Here is a 19959-nt window from a genome sequence, read left to right on the forward strand (position 1 = left end):
GGCCAGCTGCAATTTTCATGGCGCCAGCCCATCTCATTTGCGCACAACGCCCGACTCGGACCAACATCAGCCAAGCAAGCGCAACTCCTCCTCAGAGGTAACGAACTGGGCGTTTACACTTTATTCTTCCTACTTTCACTTTTCTTCATGTCCATTTATAACTTAGTTTGATAACTTATTGATTTCCTGATTCTCCACCTCTTCCACGCCTTTAGTTATCTCTTTCTAATTATGGATAACGTTAGGTAACGATGTGTTACAGTAAAGACCGGAATCAGTGTCCAGATTGTCAGGTTGTCAGTCGGACCAGTTTCGGGGCTGATTGTGACATACAGTGCATGTTGTACAGCGACCAGTGAGCCGCCAAGAAGAAAATATCGAAATACTGTAAAAGTAAATGACTGCAGCTAACACAATGTGGCACAAATGCACTAGTGTTTGGCGCCAACAGAGTTGCAATGGTACGACGGTTACTGTACGGATATATAGCATAAACTCATGAGGGATGACACCCGGTAGCTACATGTACAGTACTTATGCCTGTGCGTCGTTGGAGACCAAGGCCACCGTGAATCCACTTGGCTATGGTGGCCAAGAGGACAGAGTGTATGAATGGTCTGCGCCAAGGACTCGCTGCGAGCCTGGACATAGTCCTCCATCAATGCTAAAGCATGTGTGTGCCGACCTTGATCTTTCCAAGTAAACGCGGGGTTTTCATGTTTCTCTATGCGTTCGTGGCGTTCCCGGCCGACTTTGCCCTCTAGGTTATATAGCTAGTCGTCTTCTGCCTTCTAGAGATGGTACGTCCCTACATTGCTCCCCAGTACCGTGCCCAAATATAGGCCGCCAAACTTGTTGATGGTAAGGCTGCCATGCGTCGAAGTGCCTTAACCTAGTACCTCGCTCATGCTCCGGCACATCAGTATCAAACTATTCACCCAATGCCCAACCTCTCCCACCACCGGAGCTCGTCTTGGCTCCATGCCGAGCCTATTCCCGCCTCGCACGAATCCCAAATACTGAGGGCTGCATCTCTGCCATAGGCATTGCTATCTGCCGCACAAACGTGGCTAAAATGTCCTGCCGCTCCTTAAACACCTACTACAAGACATCGAACTCCTGGGCTGCCGCGGGAATCGACTGGAAGCAGGGATTTTTCAGAACGTCTTCGCCTCCTTCGCCGGCAAAATCAACTCGCTGGAAGAGTGAAGTGGCCGCAGGCTGGAATCCCCTGTTGGCCTCCGGCTGTTGAACGGCGGCGTCAAAATAGGGTTCAAAGCAGTCCTTCTGGACCAACCCTTGGATTTTCCTGTGAATGGCGTCGAAGAGCCTTGCGAACATCTCTTCGCCAACACAGGAGTATACAAACTCGGCACAGTCGACGTCGATGAAGTCCCGGTGGTCGGGATGTGTTTGGAGGGATAGGCGGCTTCAAAGGCCATCTTGAGAGCCGGGTGCATGATGCGTTTCTTTGAGGACGTGCCATCTGCTTTTGACGAGACAGTTAGGCCGGCACCGGAGGCCCGGTCGAGAGTGAAATTGCCTGCCAGCACCTGATGCTGTTTTCCTTGCTTCTTAGTATACGGCTCGCGGCTGGTTGCGACGAGATTGTTCATGTCGCGTAGCGCAGATGTGTGGCTGTCTACTATCCTCGCTATTTGTTCCTACGAGAGACCTGCAGCTCGCTCCGTCTGATGCCATGGCCGGTCGTCAAGATGGCCAAACCGGATTCCCTGCCTCTTCCACGTCTCCGCTCTCTCCCGCTGGAACTCGGCTAGTTCTCTCCTGGCTCGCTCAAATCGCGCCCGGTGTCGAACTACAAGGAATGACCGCGCATGGCCAAGAGAGTGAGACGCAATGATTCGGTGGTGCTGTCGAGACAGGGTGCCGATGCTCACTCGCCACGCCGCCGTCGCCGGCCACGTCTTCTTGCCCCTCCGCTCGCTTGGTATATTGACGTTGATAATATCCTTGTGCGGCGCATCCTTGAGCAGGGTATTCGCGAGGTATGGGATACTGGCTCGGTGGATGGCGTCCGCGAAGGGCGACTCCCAACATCGCGACTCGTCGCAGAAGATAACTGCCACTTCCGGGTTTATAGGGAGAACGAGTTGAATCCTGTCATCCGTGGTCATCCGTATAAGCTGCGGCCCCGTTTCTTTTTCCTCCATCCCCAAGAAGGATGTTGTATCGCCCTCTAAGTCGACTAGTCTCTCATTAAGGATGAATTCATGGCCGTCGGCTGCTCTCCAGATCTCTCCAACTTTGTCAGCCTTCATTGTCCTGTCTGTCTACTTGGGAGCGCTGCGTTGGGATCACAGCAACTCCCGAGACTCCCAAGACAGCTGGAAGGGGGCATAAAGGACTCTTAACGTACCTGAAGGGCATAGCGCTCGGTGAAGTGCTTGTACGTGCCTGCCGATGAAGTGACCCTGACCTCAGGCTGCGTAGTGAGCCACGTTCCAACCTTGAACAAATAAGCTTGAAATCTGCACTTGCACATATGGACCTCAATGGTGCTGGTTCCTCGAGTCAAGGCGTTTCAGAATCGCGTTGCCTAAAGAGACTACGTCCAGTGTACTCAAGTCTAGGAGCGATTCTTCCACAATAGGATATGGAAAGCCATGATGATTAACTACTGTAGTTAAAGTTAGTTAGTTACGTTATGGTTTTTAATTAACTATATTTTGTGGACGTACCATGCATCGAAATCAAATGACAGGAGGAGGGAAAATACCATACTTAAATTACACGGAATAATATCAACTGAAAAGAACCTACATAAATACTGTACCGACCTATAGGCTATAGTAACCAAAACCTGGAATGTTCATGGTAGGCACTGGTGGATGAGGTCATGCAATGCAGCCTGAGCCAATCGCGTATCTACTACGGATTAAAACGTGAGTGCTAACGTTATTGGCCTGTATTAGGCAAGCAACCCAGCAATTTGCTGCCAGCCAAATCCCTAACCTATTTCACTCCCTTTACATTCTCCTTGTCGTCTCACAATCGAGGGCAAGAGACGGCAACAAATACGTGAAATGATTATCAGTCTTCAAACCCCGACCATGCCGGCCGCTCGAGTGAGCCGATGAGAATTTCCATTTATCGATTTTTTAATCCATCAGTAGTGATCGAATTCTTTGCACCACCTGTCTAATAGGGGCAAGACGTGGGAATAATCCGTACTTCAGGTACGCTGGTGCTGTGACCTCATCGCCCGTTTCTGGCGCCGTTTTGCCAAGTTGCCCACCCTCTTGCCTGTTGTGGGTGGCAATCCAAGCTTCGTACCAAAGAAAACAGCCCTTGCACCATGACGATCATCGTCGGTGGCTTTGCATTGCCAGTGAATGGTCCAGGCCACTGGTGTCATCATACCCTACCTTCTGTGATTTGGCCCAACAGCTGAGGTCCCCGTGAGACTTGAAATACCCACAACACCCTGCCAGGTTCCCGCGGTTCAGACCACACCACAAATGGCATAAAAACACAGATGTGCAGATAATCGAGTTCGTGTAGCCTCACCAAGACCAGCCTTCCTTCTTCATGTCGACAAAGATCAGCAAAAACCGGAAATCCGTCTTCACGGAGCTGGGCCTAGACACAGACACGCCGAGCGGGCATTTCTCAAACGAGCCAGAGTTCACCGAGCTGACGGGGCTCACATCGCCCACTAGCACTCATGCGCCGGAATCCGCCAACAACGACAATGAAAGCGATGACGGCAGAGGCGAGATGGAAAGACGACAGACGCAGCAAAGACAGGATAATCAAGACGAGTCGCGGACTGACCCAACGTCCCCTTCAACTTCTCAAAGACCGTGGTACGCCCGGATGGGCTCACTTCGTGTAAGCCGGGTGCGCCGGCCAAGAATCAAGACTGTGTCAAGTGCGCCGCCTCCCAGCATGTCCACCATTACACGACTTTCGTCGTTTGCGCTGCTCATTGCCGTTCTGCTGCCCGGCTTTAGTTATTATCAGGGCCGTGAGGAGGTTACGGCAAATGTCGCGGGCGCCGGCGTGACGCATCCGACAGCAGCCGAAGCCGCCCCCGTGCTCGAGCCGAGGGCATCCAGCGATTCCAACCCGGCGCTTGTTTGCAAGCGGTGGGCCCATCAGAGTGAGTTGACTGCTTCTGGGAAGCAAAGATGAACGGGAACTGACGACCAGTGAACAGGCGCGCAGCTCAACGGCACGCTGTACATATACGGTGGCCAGGCGACGACTTCCGAGGACCAGACGACGGACACCTGGAGTAAGCACCCCAATTTGGATTGAACAAAGGCCGCTCACCCGCTGATATATTTCCAGACAACAACTTCCTCGTCCTGGATCTTACAAAGTCTTGGGATACGAGCTCGCCAGCATTGCTGAGCCTCCCTCAACCCTCCGGGCCTCCCGCCATCTCCTTGGGCTATCTTTGGAATGACTACAATAACCTCTACCTTTACGGAGGACAGTTCGCCGACAACCCCTTCGTCGAGCCAGCCCCTATATCCACTTGGAGGTACTCCATCAGCAGCCAGACCTGGACCGAGTACCCGTCGCCCAGGACTTTGGGTGGCAAGTATGCTGAAGGTAACCAGCCAGTTCAACGTGCTGCCGAGGGTGCGGGAATTTCCGTACCGGAACTGGGTCTAAGCTGGTACTTTGGCGGCCACCTTGACATGCACACTACCCCGGGCTGGTCCAACCAAATTGCGCGTGTCTACCTCAAGAGCCTGCTCGAGTTCACCCACCCGGGATATACCAACGACGCCGTCTACTCGCTTGCCGACGGGACCGGGGCCGGCGAGGGCGGCGCCTACCGGAACATAACCGAGGGCGGCCTGCAGGCTGCCGACGCGTTTCCCGAGAGAGCCGACGGTGTCCTGGTCTTTGTCCCTGGCTGGGGTGAAAAAGGGGTGCTCATCGGCCTGGCGGGCGGTAGCAACGACACCTTTGTCGACGACCTTTCGCGGCTCGATGTGTACGACATTGCAAGCTCCGAGTGGTACCACCAAGAAACGACGGGCGAGGCGCCGTCTGTGAGGGTTAACCCGTGCGCGGTCACTGCATCGGCTCCGGATGCGTCCAGCTTTCAGATCTACTTGTACGGCGGACAGAATTTGGTACCCTATGTAGGTCCTTGACTTTTCACCGGATTATTCCTAGGTTCGTCAGCTAACATCCTCTCAGCGGGAACAAGTCCAGTACTCTGACATGTATATCCTCACCATCCCCGCCTTTACTTGGATCAAAGTCCCCGCCCCGACCGACAGTCCTCCCGCTCGAGCTGGGCACACCTGTACTCTGCGCGACGGACAAATCATCATTGTGGGCGGCTACATCGGCAATAATCCCTCGTGCGAGTCGCCAGGTATCCGTAAGTCCCAAAATCCGTAGAGATCTCCCCCCCCTCTTATCCAAAGCCCGACTGACATCCCCCAACAGACATCTTCAACGCCACATCCCTCCTCTTCCAATCCGCCTTCCACTCCCTGGACCACCCGCCCGACCACCACCCTGAGAACTCGGTCCTCGCCGCCTCCTTCGGCTACGCCGTCCCAGACATCGTCGCTTCGGTAATCGGCGGCTCCCCATCGGGCGGCGCGACCGCCACGACCCCGGCCGCGGGCCCCGCCACGGGAGGGCCCTTCGCAACGGGCAAACCCCCCGTCTTCACGGTCACGATGCCTGGGGGAGCCGGCCCGACGGCCACCATCACGCAGCCTGCTGGCGATCCGGGCCATCCTCCCAACAACATCGGCGGGCTGATCGCGGCGGGCGTGTTGGCCGGCCTAGCCGGGCTCACGGCGGCGTATCTGGGGTATTGCGCCTGGCTGTATCGGAGGCAGGTCAAGGCCTACAAAAGCCACGTCGCGGCCGCGAATCGGTACAGTGCCGCGGGCGGCGCCTCGGGGGATCTTGAACCCCCGGCGAGTGGGATGGCTCCGGCGATGGCGGGGAAGGGGACGAGTTGGAGGTGGGGTGTCGTGGCTGGTTCAGATTCGGAGGAGAAGACGGAGAAGGGAGCGTGGGGGAGGGAGCGGGTCAGCGGTGCCGGTGCTCCTCCGCTGGCTGTGGCCGCGACGAACCGCTTCTCCACGTCGACGGTCGATTCCGTGTCTGGCTGGGCGGTGCGGCCTACCGAGCCGCGTTTCTTTGACGAGGAGCGGCCTAGTCTGGGGAGCGGCACGGGGAGTGGGAGCGGTTTCGGAAGCAATAGCGGTAGCGGTACCGGGACTACACCTGGGGTTGGGCCGACGAGGCCACTACGGCGGGGTGACAGCGTCAGCGGTGGTAGCACTTCGTCGACCGAGAGGCTGCTGGACGGGCAGGAGCCGAGCTTTTTCAGTGTTGTGCTTGGACCGAGGAGAGCGCTGAGGGTCGTTAATGGTCTTGAGGGGGACAGAGACAACGGCGGAGAGTAGGGGAGTTGGAGTACAATAGTTGAAGGAACTCGCCTGTTCATTTGGCCGTATAACAAAGGCTGTTTCGTATTTAGCAGTTAGTGGGCGATCAGTTTCAACGCCTTTGCCGACTTGGCCTTCTCAAGAGTTCAACTTCCGTGACAGCCTCCCCGGACCTCATCCTCGTGTTTTGGCATCTGATGGACGAAGCGATGGCCGTTCAGAGAAGGTAGCCACGAATCGGACACGGATGCTGGGTGCGAGACACACAGTACTATTTACATTGAATTAACTCACAGGTACCTAAGTTACATACATTCTACGGCGACGGCGGCGGCTACGGCTTCCTCGCTTTCTCTTTCTTCCTTGGCTTCTGCAGTTTCCGGTTGTGATGACGTCGGCAAATGTTCCGCAAGCGGCTATTTGAGACAGGGTTCAAGGTATTCCGCTGCGTGTTGGGTCGTTGGCATGTGTGGTTGAACTGGTTGGGCGATTCAACATGGCGTCGGAAGAACCACGGTGTCGGCATCAGTGGTCAGGTACCCCGATTACCCCGTGGTTTGCATACGAGAGTGCAAGGTGACTTCCGGGGAAAAACTTGAAGAGAGTCCAGAAGCCGAAACCGAGAGTAGAGTGGTAAAGCGAGATGTCCATTGTACGGAGAGCTGTACGGAGAGGTGGACTCTGGATTGGAGTGCGTTCGAGTGTGATCAACTTCCGGGGCCGCGCTGTACTCCGTGCTCTAGACGGAAAAGCTCCGAGATGTGGTGTTGGTTCGAGCCGTCGGCGCAGATGAAGCGGAACTAGACCGTTAGGCTGTGGTGTGTACTGCCTCCTCTCCAGGCAGCAAAATTGCGCCAGGCGGGAGGGGCAAGCCCAGACCGTGGTATCCGCCAATGGCAATGGGCTGGTAGAAAGCGGCCTGGCAGGCTGCGTTTACTTCTTCTCAGGCAGGCCCGGCGTAGCTGGCGAATGGACCCCAAGAGAGGAAGTTGAGAGCTATCGAACGAGACAGGACAAGTTTTCCCTCAAGGGCGCTGTGATTGCAACCAAAGGTAGACTCGGGGCGCCCAGCCTGGTCTCGCAAGAACAGTGCAAAATAACGCACCATGAGACGGCTCTCTCAATTATCGTAATGACGTTCCGGGAGGCCCTGCAAGTCTTGGTCGGTGGCGGAGGGGGGATGTTGCATGCTGGACTTGGAGGATGTACTCAAGTCGCAAAAAAGAACGCCGCACGATGCTGGACGTGTCAGCCAAAGTTCTTTAAACTGAGAATGGGTATAGGCTCTAGCCTGGAATGCATACCTTCCGGGAGCAAATAAGTTGCCCTGACCTCTTAGCGCATCGGGCGACCAACTCCGATGAGGAACACCCATTCACGAATGGTGACATAAGAAAACCAGAAAATCAAGAAACGAGAAAGAGAACAGCAACACAGACAAAAACGCTGAAACTGAGACACACCCAGAAAACAAGAAAGAAAAGGAACAGAAATTACACATTCCAGCCCCTCCGTCGTCGTCCTCGTTGTTGTTCTTTTTCGAAAGCCGGAGTGAAAGGAAAGGAGAGAAAAGAGAATCCATGTCCGAGTCCATTCTGCTTGCCTTATTACCTACCTTCCTTGCTCTATCAGGCACCAGGATAAGAAGGAGATGTACTTGCCTGCTATCCGTACGACCTGCCGTGCGGACGAAAGCATGAGGCGACAGGGCAGGTGCTCCTGTTCGGTTTGGATTGGGCCTGAATGTCAAAGTGCCGCAACTTTGACTCAGGGGTCAGGAACATTCCAGGTTTCCCGGGATTTCCAAGTTACAGGGGTAGGCGGCACCGGGTTGTCGTGATTCGCAACCTGAATGAAAAGCTCCTTTTGGGGTTCTGATGGTGAAAGGACCTAAAATGTTGGGTTGTGCTGTTTGGGAGGTTGGGAAGTTCCCGTCCTCCGAGTCTCCTATTCACTAGGTACCTTACCTCAGGTGTTCACGAACGCTAACAGCAGCTGAATGTTAACGTCAATATCGACAAGCAACAAGATCTCAGTTCGGAAGCGCAGTAGTGGCAACTCTGTCCGTTCAGCTCACGGAGAATCAGAGCTGCAGCCAAGCCAAGGGTCTAATTAAGTTCCATTTCACGTCCTAGCTACCGGACTCAGCCTCCACAAAGACCTTGTGCTCAAAGATACACTTCGCACCGGTTGGGTTCTTCTCCCACTTTAGCCAGTCGTAGCTACGGGGATCCTCGCCTTAGCGAATCGTTCTGACCCCCTTCCCGACGCGCATTTCGTCAGCTCCTCGGGAATGACAACTTCATCCCAATCCAAGTTATTACCAATATCCAGCTCAACGATGCCTTGCGTAAAGTATGCGGGTCTCGCTCCCTTGTTTGCTGTATGCGTTTGGGACGCATGGCTGTTGGCATGAACGACGGATGTGGCATGGTCCAAGACCGGCTGAAGTCAATGATTCTGGCCCCAACGTAGTTGAAGACCTGGATGTCGCGGACGAGGATGCCTAGTTCGTGGAGGTCTTCAAGGTCCTCCCACAAGTTTGGCACTTGGGAAGGCGAGAAAGGGGCTTTGTTGTTAGAAAGCCCTTGACGATCGCCCGGACGAGGAGATGGCGATGTTCCTCATACCCGCCCCAAGGGTTGCCACCGTCTAATTCAGTCTTGGGCTCGACCGGTTCGACGTCCTGGCCTGTGGTTCTCTTGATGATTTCGGCTTCCTGCCGAGGCGTGAGCAGGTGGTAACCGTTTGTCAAGACATGTCAGTGGCACCATTCCGGGCCAAAGAAAGGAACCGTGAGCAGCTTGGATTCGACTCACGAGCCCCGATGACGAAGTCTTCACGATTTTCCTTCTTACGTCGGCCGTAGGCGCGACATTCAGAATTGACCGTATCGAAAAAGTCTATGTAATGCTGAGGTACGCAAGGTCTCGTGTAAGCTCGGCGGCCATCTCATCTCTCAGATACTCGATGGAGTCGAACATGAACTGGAGTGAGCCCTTCTACCAAACGATTGCTTCCTTCGAAGGAGGGCATATGGCGCCACTCATCATCTTAAGAGCGTAGAATGGTTCCTTCCCGTTGATTTTGACCTTCCAGACACGGCTTTCTCGGTCTTACCCCGGGTTACCGAGCTCCTCAATGAAGTGGATGGTAGTGCGTGCGGTGCGAGTAAGGCGGAAGCTTCGGTCCCAGGACCGAGGAAGCGGTTTGGGGGGACTGGGAAGCGCCGCAAGTTGAGGGGACATTCTTGGTCTGAGAAGTCGAATCGTTTAAAACGGCGAATACAGTCGCCAAGGTCTTGCCAGGCGATGCCGCGGGAAAATCTTGTAGCCATGCACAGGTGAACGTGATGAACCTGGAAGTTGGCAGCGGAACGTAGAATGGAGGATCGGGGTCTGGCGCCGCCTTCCCGAACACCAAACACAGAAGGCGGAGAAACCCGCACACGAAAAACGCCAAAAACCCGGTGGTTAAAAACACAAGTCGACCCGAGGCCGGAGTGGCATGGGGCTGTTTATATATACGTTATCCAAATGCCAGTTCAGAGCAAAGAGGATGGATGGTAGTAACTGAATGGTGCTCTGGAAGCGTTGGGCCATGTGTCTCGAGGATGTGGGCTCTCGAGGACTGGAGTGACCGTTGAGGAAGTCCCAAACGCAAAACCAAGAACCGCAAACCGGCCATTGTTGCTGTTGTTGCTGTTGTTGCTGTTGTTGTGGTAGTGGTGCTGTTGCTGCTACTGCTGGTGATGACGATGGTGGTGGTGCGCCAAAGGAGAAAAGGAGAAGAAGAGAAGAGGTTGTCCACGTCTATCCCATTATAACTACCTTATTAGTACTGTATGAGGCCGTTGGTGAGCAACGAGTACCTAGTTTGCTAACTATCATCTTCCCGCCCTCTTTCCATCCGAGTTTTTCCACCTTCTTCCCAGGCCTAGGATATAAAGCTCAATGTAAGTGCTCCCTAAACAGGTGTCGACGTGAATTTCTCCTGTTCTCCCATGAATGTAGGATGCTCGTTCTCTGTCCTGAGAGCCAACAACATACCATACTAGTACTGCAGTACTGGGCCAAGCTCGACAGCCGTCAGGCGCAATGCACTTGCAAGCAAAGGTGAACAATACCACACTGCCTTTGGGAAGAAAAAAGAAGGTTCCCGTCAGTAGCAAAATATTAAAGTTCTGAAAGACATAATGATGCGTCGCGAATGTAGTACTCTGTTTCAATCGCATGCATGTAAGTCGGGTGGTGGCCTCTGACTGATTTGACCTGAGAGTATTCTCAATATTAATATGACGTTTCCTAGACTGCTTTTTCACTTCCAGACATTCAAGTCACGCAACACTAATGCACAGGAATACGGCGCTCGAACTTGGCCTTTCAGGTCGACACATTTTGACTCGTGTGCGTATTGATAAGAGCCGTGTGTAAATAGGGTGCTCTCCAGCTGTCGGCCCATTTCCACCTGGATGAATTACTCCCATCTCCTTCAAAGTTCAGACCCATTTCCAAACCATTCCGTGGCTAACTTCAAGCAGGCTCCTAGTTCGTAGCGCTCGTAAGCACTCTATCACCCATACTGTCATCTTTTTCTCGAGCACAGCAATCCCGTTCAAGATGGCAGCGGCCAGTTTGCATCTGCAAAAGCAGCGAAGGAATCAGTGTAACTGTCTCTGCCATCAGAACTCAATTCAGAATTCATCGAGGGATTCATGGGACTCACATCCGTTCAAGGATCTTTCTGAGCCCCGGCTTGCGATCCGACAACGTCATTGGAACCCGGTCCGAAAATTCAATCACCTTGCAGGGTACGGACGACCGTTCTGTTGACTGTTCCGAGCTGCATAAGCTCAAGGAACTCATTTCCACTCCGAGCAAGGATTTGTTGAGGCGTCGGAGAGGTGGAAGGAAACGCATCCTGCGGCCGGATCTAAAGGACAACAAAGGCAGCCCGTTGACAACCGGGGATGGCCAGGAAGACGAAAGGGTCCTTGGAACCCTGACTCTGGCGGCAACGAAGATGCAGACGGGAATACTCCGAGCAGGAGAGCGATTGTCAGACGCCCTGCTAAAATTGAGGTGCCGGGGACCAGACGGGCGGGACTGGCCCGGCCGGTTGGAACGTGTCTTGGAATCCGTCAGCGCCATCCTGTACGACCAAGACTGGACGGGCCAGTCGCCACGAGAATTATGCGACGTCATGCCTCCAGCCAACCCTTTCACAAGCACTATCACGTGCTTTACCTGCCATTATATCTTTGAGTATATGCTTCTCGTCGATTATGGGTTCCCCCTTCCCCCTATACAAAAACCTTGGGGATGGTCAAGGGATTACTTTCTGAGAGTAACTTCAGCGAGTTGGAATGCTTCGCCGGCTTTCTTACCACTACCACATGCCTTTGGGAGCAAGGCCAGCTTTCAGAATCTAGCATCTGGAACCACATCACCCGCGCAATGGGCGGGAACAAGAGGGTGATGGAGATGTAGGACATCACCACCTTACTATACTGGTACCACACCCGCCGCGAGCCCGTGGACGACCAGGATTGAAAGAAGGAATGGACGGAATATACGGGGGCGCTGCAGGAGAGGATAGGGACGGTGGGGGACTGTGGCTGGTTGGATCTCTGGCGCGGAGGTGGAGCATAGGAAGACAAAACTGTCCTGACATGGAAGGCCAGGCCGTGTAAAAACGAACTTCACGGAGAGAAGAGCATTGACTCGGATGATGCTACTCTCCATCCGTATTCAGTCGAAAAATAAGTGGGCAGTCCAGGGGCGTCTTGACGTGAAACAAACCTGGGGTTCTTGTTGCGAATGAGGACTTATCGCTGTTATCCATTCAATGTCCAATCTCCTGTCCTCGTCAGCCCAAGTGTCTCAAATTTTCCTTCTTGGGGAAGTTGAGCTGAACCAGGAGCTGATGCTTATGGCTCTGAATAAGCACCAGGCTGCCTGACTCCCCAACCGGAATAGTATAAGCAACAACCGTTCTCGCTGGCATTCACAGAACAGTCGTTTCGATAACATCTCGTCATTGCAACATAGGAGGTGTCTTGGGACTCATCACCACCCGAACCCTCATCACGCAAACCATACAGTGTACCATCCGATCCGCAACATCATCCGACCTACCAACCATCATCAGCTTGTACCTGGTTGACTTCTGGGACGAACAGTTGATGGAAATGTTGCACCCCTACCGGAACAAGAACCCCGCGGACTTTGAGCGTTTCATTCAGGACATGCTCACCGAACGGTGGTTAACCCTAGGCTTAGAGCAGTACGTCGATGTCCTCGTCACCGAAGGCGGCAAGATCGTCGGATTCGCCTGGTGGCGGCGCTCGTGGCAGGACGAGCAGAAGAAGCAGGACACCGAGGGCTGGCTGACGATGCGTGAGTTTCCTGTCACTGTGACCTTACCTTAATATTGGAAGTCCTTGCCAACTCTCCAGCTCTGAAGGTCACTGGCTCTCCCCCTTAATGATCTCCCCAAATCAAACTGTGCACCAAGCTCTGGCCGTACCGCTCCGCCGACCCAGCCGTGGCTGGCGCCGAGAAACGGGTGTTCCCAGCACTGCTTCCCCCGCTGCGGGACCCGCCAGCCCGGCAAAAGGCGTGGATGCTGCTCACGCTCGCGGTGCATCCGGCCTTCCAGAAGAAGGGGCTGGGCACAATGCTGGTAAAGCACGGCCTTGCTCGAGCAGACGAGGAAGATCAGACAGCCTGGCTCATCTCGAGGGAGGGACTGGAGGGGTGGTATGGACGGTTGGGTTTCGTGGAAAAGGGGCGGGCGAATATCGGGGAGCTGGCGCGGTTGGGATGGAGGGGCCGTGATGTTTCGGGAGAGACAGGACTCGTAAGAGAGGTACCATGAAGTTGCTAGTTCGATTGGGAATGAGGTGATGGGAGCTTTGAGAATCTGCTGTCTTCATGTAAAACGATCTTCGGTCCAATTCGGCCAGGGCACATGCCTGAGCATAAAATCAGGATGGCTATTACGGAGACATACAGTATGATTGGAAGACATCTTTCTCAATCGATACTTATAGTTGAAGATTTTGATCGGTCCTCCATGTAGCAGCCTGGAGGAAGGCAACCTGGAGCCTGGAGGCATTGCAGCCACCCCGGCACCCTGCGCCACCACACCAAGGAAATCACATAAATATTCCACACCCCCCGGCCTTTCATTCAATGGCCTTCCTGCCTTAAGTCTTGCATCATTCAGAACAGAAATACCACACTTTATTTTCTGAATCAGTAAGGTATCTTACCTGAGGTAATATGGCGCCCCCACTCGAAATCTACGTCGACGGCAAGGGCTCCAGCTTCCGGACCGCCGAGCGCGCCTACCTCCGCCTGAGCGTCTCCACCACCAGCACAGATCAGTCCCAGGCCTTCCACGAAGTCCAGAGCGCCGTGGCCAAGATCACCAGCGCCTTCCGGGTGCTGGCCACCAAGACCGAGGACGGGCTCCCGCACGCGGACGCGGCCGTGACGGCCTTCACCGTGACTCCGCTCAGCACCACGTCGCGCTACCAGGTCGACCTCAACTATCGCCCGCTCGTGGACCAACCCAAGGAGCACACGGTCAGCGCCTCGGCTGAGGTTGTCTTCCGCGACATGGCGCGGCTGGCCGACGTGTCCAACGAGCTGGCGACGACGGCGCACGTGTCGGTGACGGACACGGAGTGGAAGCTGACGGACGGCACGCGGGCCGAGCTCGAGCGCGAGGCGAGGCTCAAGGCCATCCGGGACGCGGTCGCCAAGGCGCACGACTACGCCGGCGTGGTTGGGCGCCGGGTCGCCGCCGTCGAGATCCGCGACAAGCCGCAGGAGACGCAGCTGACGCAGTTTGGTCGGCGGATAATGGGCTGGCCGCTTGCGCAGCATCAGCAGCAGATGCAGATGCAGATGATGCAACAGCAGCAGCAGGCGGCGAGGAATTCGCAGAGACTCGGGGCCATGTCGACCAGTGCTTCCTCGGGTGATGGTATCGCCTCGGAGGGGCCTTCGTTGGAGCCCAAGACCATCACTGTCGCGGCGAGCGTCAGCGCAAAGTTTATGTCGACGGATGGGGATGAGGATAATGGCTTGGAGGTTGGCCGCTTGGGTGAGAACCTTGCAAAACGGCCCAGAGTGTAAAGCCAATCTTCTTAATATTCCTCTACCTTTCCTTAAGGACGTCACTGGATTGTTCTATCAGGACACCCGAGTTGGACACCTTGACTTTGAATCTGGGATTCAATGCATCTAACCAACTCAATGTGCGGCCGGAATTTGCTAAACAACCGTGAAGTTATGGTTGAGAACGAAACGGAGATGGAGATTACAGTTGGCCGGGAAGTGTACCATGGCCAGTATCATTGACAAGATAAGACCTTGTCAACCATATGTAAACCGGGAAAAGATCATGATTCTCGAGTTCGAGAATGTCATCAATTCCCATCCACGTGTATTCACACGCTCAATCTATCCTTGGGCCCCCGGTACGGAAAAAGGAAAACAAATTCAAAGGTCCGCCCTTCCCGCTGGGGTATGTATGTGTATCATGCCATCCTGAACCCATTCCCCATTCCCGTCCGTGTCGCATTCGAAGTCCCAATTCCTTGCCCCAAGTACATGGCACCCAGTGGTATCAGCTCAATAAAAGAATTTTTTTAAAAAAAAGTAACAAACAAAACAGATTCCGCCTTTTGTTCCGGCTTTTTGCCCGGGTATGCAAACCGTACCCTGTCGAAGGCGGTATCCTGACACTATAAAACAGATGACGATCGTAATCGGCATGGTGTGAGGCTGCGGGCACATAGTGTGATCGTCGTATGGAACTTCGTGCGCAGACCTGCACTTCGTTGAGTGTTGATAACCCGTGAAATGAGGATGTGGCGAGAGGAAGGGAGAGAAAATGCTGGGCGGCTGATCCCGAAGACTCGTGAGACTTTGTTGGTTTTGACCTTTTTTGTCGGGTTTGAAAATTGTTGCAGGGATGATAGGAAACTGCTGCGTAAAGAGCGAATGATGGTCTGTCTAATGAAAAATGGGAAGGTGTAGGAAATGTTCAAACGAGTGTGGTGTGTCCCGAGTTCAGCCAGTTGCCGCGCCAGTTGCATGTCTCCTCCCATTCCACCAGTCCTTCGAGGCTCATCAAGCCTTGTCCGTCTGCGCCATGATGGCGTGCTTCGCATCGACCGATGAGCGGGGCGTTATCGAGAGCAAGCGTGCGCTACCGGCGCTGATGCGTCGCGCGTGCGCCTTCCCATAGTCGATACTTGTTGCTCGTTGAAGCCCGGCCTCCTCACTGCCGTCACTGCTGCCGTCTTGATCCGCCTGTTCAAGCGTATCGGACGATTTGAGCAAGCCCTCGCGGCTCTTGACCCGCCCGACCGGGTGCGAGCGCACAACCGTGGGCTGCTGGCCTTTGACGCTGCCCCAGTGAGCCTCGTCGTCGCCCCAATCGCTTGACGGCCTCGCTTCCCCGGTAGACTTGCGATTCCATGCGGACCGCTCGCCGTGTGAAGGGGTCAGACGTGAGAGATAATCGTCGTCGGCAATGTCCATGTCCTCGGCCCCGTGTTCCTGTTCTGGACGGCGCTCGCTGTCAGACTCCGGCGTCCGCCTAGGCAGGCGCAGACCGGATGCGTTGTCCAAGATACCCGATGACTTCCGCTTCTTGGCCAGCCTCCCCGAAAACCATGATCCCTCCGAGTCGATCGACGCCAGAGACATGGCTTGCGGTTCGGGTGAGACACCAGGCTCATCCGGATGGCTAAAAGTTGAAGGTGTTTGCCGCATCGCCTCGACAGACTGTTGTTCGGATATCAGTGTGTCCCGCCTCGGCCGGGAGGCTGGTGGCGATGGGTAAGTTTCTGTGGCAGTTGCATGCGAGTCAGTCGATGACTTGCCCATGGGCCGTATGGCCTCCGCGTCAGGCGACTGCAGGCGAGATGGGGGAGGTGAAATCGGCAACTCGGGGAGATCTTCACGGAATCGCGACATGGTCCGTTTCGGGACACCGGAGCTCATGCGACGCGCTCCGGTGTGTGCAGGGGGCACCGGGCCTTGGATTATTTGCATCGAGTCCCGGGATGTATTGGAGAAAGAAGACGGTCCCCCGGAACTACGCTTGTTCTTGTTACCCCATCTGAAGAACGAGGTCCAAGAGCGCGGGCCTTTGGAAGTGCCGCCCTCCGCCGCTTTCGATGTCGTCTCTGATTGCTCTGTTCTTGGTACCGACTCCTGAGGAGACTTGGAGCGCGAAAACTTCCTGCGGAACGAGCCCTTCGATGGAGCAATCGTTGGGGATGGAACATGCTGTTCTCTGGCTTCGGAGGGAGCCTCCGGCGGCTGCAACGGATTGCTGTCGACTCGGTGGAATGCAGACAAAGGGTGTGACTGGTTCCCATCCCGACTCGTGGCAATCTCGCGGGGTTCCTGTGATCCGTGTGATCCATGCAGCACCTCCCGCAGCTCATCGGGATGTCGTATCCTTGATGACGTGACGATGGCGGAAGCTGGGTCAAGTCCCAGCCCTACGTCTTCCCGGCCGAGAATGCCTCTTTCCATGTTGGGGGGCGATTCCCTCCCATGTCTCTCAGCTTCGGCCTCGGCGGCTTTTTGCTTCTCGGCGCGCCTTGCGATCCTCCGCTCCATTCTCTCTTGCTCCAGCTGTCTCTTCCGTGCCCGCCGCCGCTGGTCTCGTTCCATGAGTTCTCGAAGATCACTGGCAGTGAGATCGTCGGCGAGGTTGTCGATGCGCTTGTGTGCTTTGAGTGTTGCTTCGGGAATTTGCTCGGTCAGCTTCGTCCGTGGCTGGGACGGCCGCCTCACCAACCCCTCGCCGTCGCGGACAGAAGCTCCTGGTTTTGGGTGCGTAGTATAGCGTAAAGTTGGCCGTGGTGCAAGAGCTTCGAGAGCCGAAACCTTGTATGAAATGTAATCCGAGTCGGATGAGAGGGCCGTGTCTATCGATTCGGGCAGAGGCAACGATATATCTGAAGACCGGTTGTACTTGTCGAATTCAGTCCCCTTGATGCTGACACCGATACCCGTCCTCATTCTCCTGCTCTCCTTCTTCACTGGGCGGCCGGCCATCCAATCTTCGGCAGCTGGTCGAACAGGAGCAAAGTTGCTCATGGCCTTGATCTCGGCCTCGCGCTGTGGGTCATTCTTCCGCCGTTTCTTCGTCGACATTTTCCTGGGTAGGTGATCGCCATCTCTCTTGTTGTGAAGTGTGGGCACGCGCCATAACATCTCATCCCTCGCAGCATCCATGCCAGGAGTGGCCATGGTTTGAGGCACCGACCCGTGTGGCAGAAAAGCATTCGTCCCTCGTTGAGCCCTGGCGCTCTTTTTCCTGCCCACTCGCTCCGCATCATCACGTCCCGGTGAGAAACTGTAGGCCCGAGGCCTGCGATGAAGTTTGTTTGTTTCTGTCCGCTGTCGTTTACTCCCTTGTCGCTCTGGTGCTGGGGCATCATCATGAGCCATGGCGACCTCTGGAACAGTCTGGCTCCGGGGTGGAAGCCCAGCTCCGGGTGCTAGTCCTCCATGTTCTTCCTGGTCGGCCATATTCGCCCGCCCTCGCCGTCGGCGGCTTTTCCGTCGAAAAGGCCACAAAGGCATCTTCTCGCTGAGCGGAGCGATCTCAGTACCGCTCGTGAGCGACAAGTGACAACGGGATGCGGTCAGGTGTGTGAAAATATGCGGTCGGCGGCGAACGGCGGGAATTCATTCTGAAACGGTCGAACGCAGGAGACGCGTCGGCGGGAATAATTGCGCGGCAGGCAAATTTGTGGGAAGAGGAGAGGATGATTTAGCGCATGCTTCAGCGCGCTGAAATTCGCGGTGTGCAACGGTCAGGACGATCCGAGCCGAGAGGGAGCGGGCTGTACGGAGAGGAGCGGAATGCAGGGAGCCGGTTCTCGAGCGTTCTCCGTCTGACAACGTGGAAGAACTGGAGTCCGATTGTTTGGAATGTACGGAAATTTGCGCCGACACAGGCAGGTGGGAGAGGGAGTGCGACAGGGAGAAAGATGATCGCCTTGCGCCTCGATGACGGAGCACTCGCTTGCTGAATGTCGACCTGGAGGTGGGGGGATTGTCTGAGGAGAATGTCTCGAAGCAGGGACCAAGCATTAAGGTATTTGAGCCCGTGCAGCCTCTCTGGCAGGGAGGACAAAGACCGGGAAATATTTTGGGAGCGGACTTTGCAAGGGAGAAGAAGCAGGGTACCCGGCTCCTGCATCGACATGCACGTTAACCGGGTTGTGGGGCGAGAAACGGAGCAGACAGCACTTTGGTCACCGCTCATCAGTTATTGAAAGCCGATGAACATCCAGATCAAAGCCATGCCTTGGAATTCGTTAACCACGTCGACGGCCAACCGATCGATATAGTCTTGCGCACCACGCTCCGAAATGAAACCAGATAAATACACAGTCACCTTTGCAGTACGGCCACCGGACGCTACGTTCTCCGTTTTATGCCGCCGTTTCTTTGTCGCTTCTCCCGCCTGTTCTGGGCTGTGAACATGGAGACCAGGAATCGGCGTCCTTGGCGAGGCAGTCTTACTCCAACGGCTTTTTGACTCTACCACAGTACTGTAACACGCAGGTCAGTCCATGGCATCCAATGCCGAGAGAATAAGGAGCATCTCTGGTTGTGTGTCTGATGACAGAGTCAAGAGCTCCCGCGGGTTGTGGAGTCTCGCTGTTCTGCATGAAAGCCCCCCTACCGGACGGGAGGCTCAGTCCTCAAGCAATTTGGTTGCCCCTCCAATACGGACGGCTCTGCGATGTCCGTATCCGTTTGGTTCTTGGCTAGTCGGCGGATGGATGCTTCACCAACAAGGACAGCACAAAGGTAGCAGGCAGACGCAACGGCACTGGCAAACAAATTATGTCATCTGTTGTAGCCATGCAACCCTCTCGCCACCTGGAACAGGGCAGGGCGTTGGCGTCATGATTCGACTTATCGCCGCCGTCAAGCTCCACAGACCATCAAGAAGAAAATCTCGCAGATGCGACAATGCTATCGACTGCAGATGGAGCCCTGTCGCGGCCCTCTCCCATCACAACCGCTCCAGGCCCTGCATCGCTCAGTGTCAGTGTGCATTGGCTGCCAGTGTCCAAGGCTTGCAGCGCAGAGTAACTATCCGTACCTCGATCCGTCTGCGCGGCCTGCTAGCCTGACACGTGTTTCCGCAGCGCATCCGCATCCACTTGTTTGGTTTGACCGACGCAGGGACGGCCAGGTCCGTGGGTAAGACGTTGGGCAGCCCATGCCTCGCGGCACGGAACGGACCAGTCAATCTTTGGGACTGGGAGGTCGGCTGTGGGGGCCAACTCGCCTATGGGGTTACACGAGAGGTATCCAGGGTGCCAGGACCTAATCAGGCAATACTGAAGATTACCAACAGAGGAGCCAATCCTCCTGTTAGAACGCTCTCCGTACACGAATATAGCGGAGACCGCCGTTTCAAGTTACAGCCCTGCTTGGACGACGAATGGAGCCGCTGCAATCCCAAGTCTTGTTTCCAACCTTTTCGACCCAGCGAACCG

At 55.1% G+C, this 19959-nt stretch overlaps 8 protein-coding genes across 8 annotated transcripts; 3 read left to right on the plus strand and 5 right to left on the minus strand.

Annotated features, from left to right (window-relative positions):
- Window positions 1-1013: 1013 nt before the first annotated feature.
- N657DRAFT_688946 (uncharacterized protein) lies at window positions 1014-1616 on the minus strand (the record flags this gene model as incomplete). The annotated part of the gene is made up of 2 exons (XM_062796965.1): window positions 1014-1309; window positions 1366-1616. The coding sequence occupies 2 exons, from the start codon at window positions 1614-1616 to the stop codon at window positions 1102-1104; spliced, it is 459 nt and encodes a 152-aa protein (XP_062650179.1). The 3' UTR covers window positions 1014-1101.
- On the minus strand, window positions 1503-2654 carry N657DRAFT_307147 (uncharacterized protein). Its single transcript, XM_062786716.1, has 2 exons — window positions 2378-2654; window positions 1503-2255 (listed from the first exon to the last, which is right to left on the minus strand). The coding sequence occupies exons 1-2, from the start codon at window positions 2501-2503 to the stop codon at window positions 1665-1667; spliced, it is 717 nt and encodes a 238-aa protein (XP_062650180.1). The 5' UTR covers window positions 2504-2654; the 3' UTR covers window positions 1503-1664.
- An 895-nt stretch (window positions 2655-3549) lies between these two features.
- N657DRAFT_679342 (uncharacterized protein) lies at window positions 3550-6416 on the plus strand (the record flags this gene model as incomplete). Its single annotated transcript, XM_062796175.1, has 5 exons — window positions 3550-4123; window positions 4181-4258; window positions 4315-5123; window positions 5182-5368; window positions 5437-6416. The coding sequence occupies 5 exons, from the start codon at window positions 3550-3552 to the stop codon at window positions 6414-6416; spliced, it is 2628 nt and encodes an 875-aa protein (XP_062650181.1).
- A 2113-nt stretch (window positions 6417-8529) lies between these two features.
- On the minus strand, window positions 8530-9748 carry N657DRAFT_670444 (uncharacterized protein; the record flags this gene model as incomplete). Its single annotated transcript, XM_062795543.1, has 5 exons — window positions 9519-9748; window positions 9218-9248; window positions 8937-9117; window positions 8723-8904; window positions 8530-8604 (listed from the first exon to the last, which is right to left on the minus strand). The coding sequence occupies exons 1-5, from the start codon at window positions 9644-9646 to the stop codon at window positions 8530-8532; spliced, it is 597 nt and encodes a 198-aa protein (XP_062650182.1). The 5' UTR covers window positions 9647-9748.
- Window positions 9749-12507: 2759 nt separating this feature from the next.
- Window positions 12508-13277, plus strand: N657DRAFT_568376 (acyl-CoA N-acyltransferase; the record flags this gene model as incomplete). The annotated part of the gene is made up of 3 exons (XM_062788581.1): window positions 12508-12800; window positions 12864-12967; window positions 13006-13277. Coding segments are annotated over 3 exons (669 nt in total), but the record flags the coding sequence as incomplete, so codon positions are not given.
- A 335-nt stretch (window positions 13278-13612) lies between these two features.
- N657DRAFT_643196 (uncharacterized protein) lies at window positions 13613-14982 on the plus strand. The gene has a single exon (XM_062792502.1). The coding sequence runs from the start codon at window positions 13685-13687 to the stop codon at window positions 14543-14545; it is 861 nt and encodes a 286-aa protein (XP_062650184.1). The 5' UTR covers window positions 13613-13684; the 3' UTR covers window positions 14546-14982.
- A 562-nt stretch (window positions 14983-15544) lies between these two features.
- On the minus strand, window positions 15545-18022 carry N657DRAFT_654788 (uncharacterized protein; the record flags this gene model as incomplete). The annotated part of the gene is made up of 1 exon (XM_062794535.1): window positions 15545-18022. One exon carries the CDS (start codon window positions 18020-18022, stop codon window positions 15545-15547), a length of 2478 nt encoding a protein of 825 aa, XP_062650185.1.
- A 101-nt stretch (window positions 18023-18123) lies between these two features.
- Window positions 18124-18936, minus strand: N657DRAFT_307407 (uncharacterized protein). The gene has a single exon (XM_062786720.1). It carries the CDS (start codon window positions 18708-18710, stop codon window positions 18225-18227), a length of 486 nt encoding a protein of 161 aa, XP_062650186.1. The 5' UTR covers window positions 18711-18936; the 3' UTR covers window positions 18124-18224.
- Window positions 18937-19959: the final 1023 nt, after the last annotated feature.

The sequence above is a fragment of the Parathielavia appendiculata genome (genome assembly GCF_033297405.1).
Source record: "Parathielavia appendiculata strain CBS 731.68 unplaced genomic scaffold N657scaffold_3, whole genome shotgun sequence".
Taxonomy (NCBI): Eukaryota; Fungi; Ascomycota; class Sordariomycetes; order Sordariales; family Chaetomiaceae; genus Parathielavia; species Parathielavia appendiculata.

Excerpts from the sequence above, each read along its gene's own strand:
- N657DRAFT_307147 (XM_062786716.1), bottom strand. The coding sequence starts at position 2,503 with ATGTGCAAGTGCAGATTTCAAGCTTATTTGTTCAAGGTTGGAACGTGG. Across the intron at positions 2,256-2,377 it reads CCGAGCGCTATGCCCTTCAG|ATCTGGAGAGCAGCCGACGG; the intron begins GTACGTTAAGAG and ends AAAGTTGGAGAG.
- N657DRAFT_643196 (XM_062792502.1), top strand. The coding sequence starts at position 13,685 with ATGGCGCCCCCACTCGAAATCTACGTCGACGGCAAGGGCTCCAGCTTC.
- N657DRAFT_307407 (XM_062786720.1), bottom strand. The coding sequence starts at position 18,710 with ATGAGCGGTGACCAAAGTGCTGTCTGCTCCGTTTCTCGCCCCACAACC.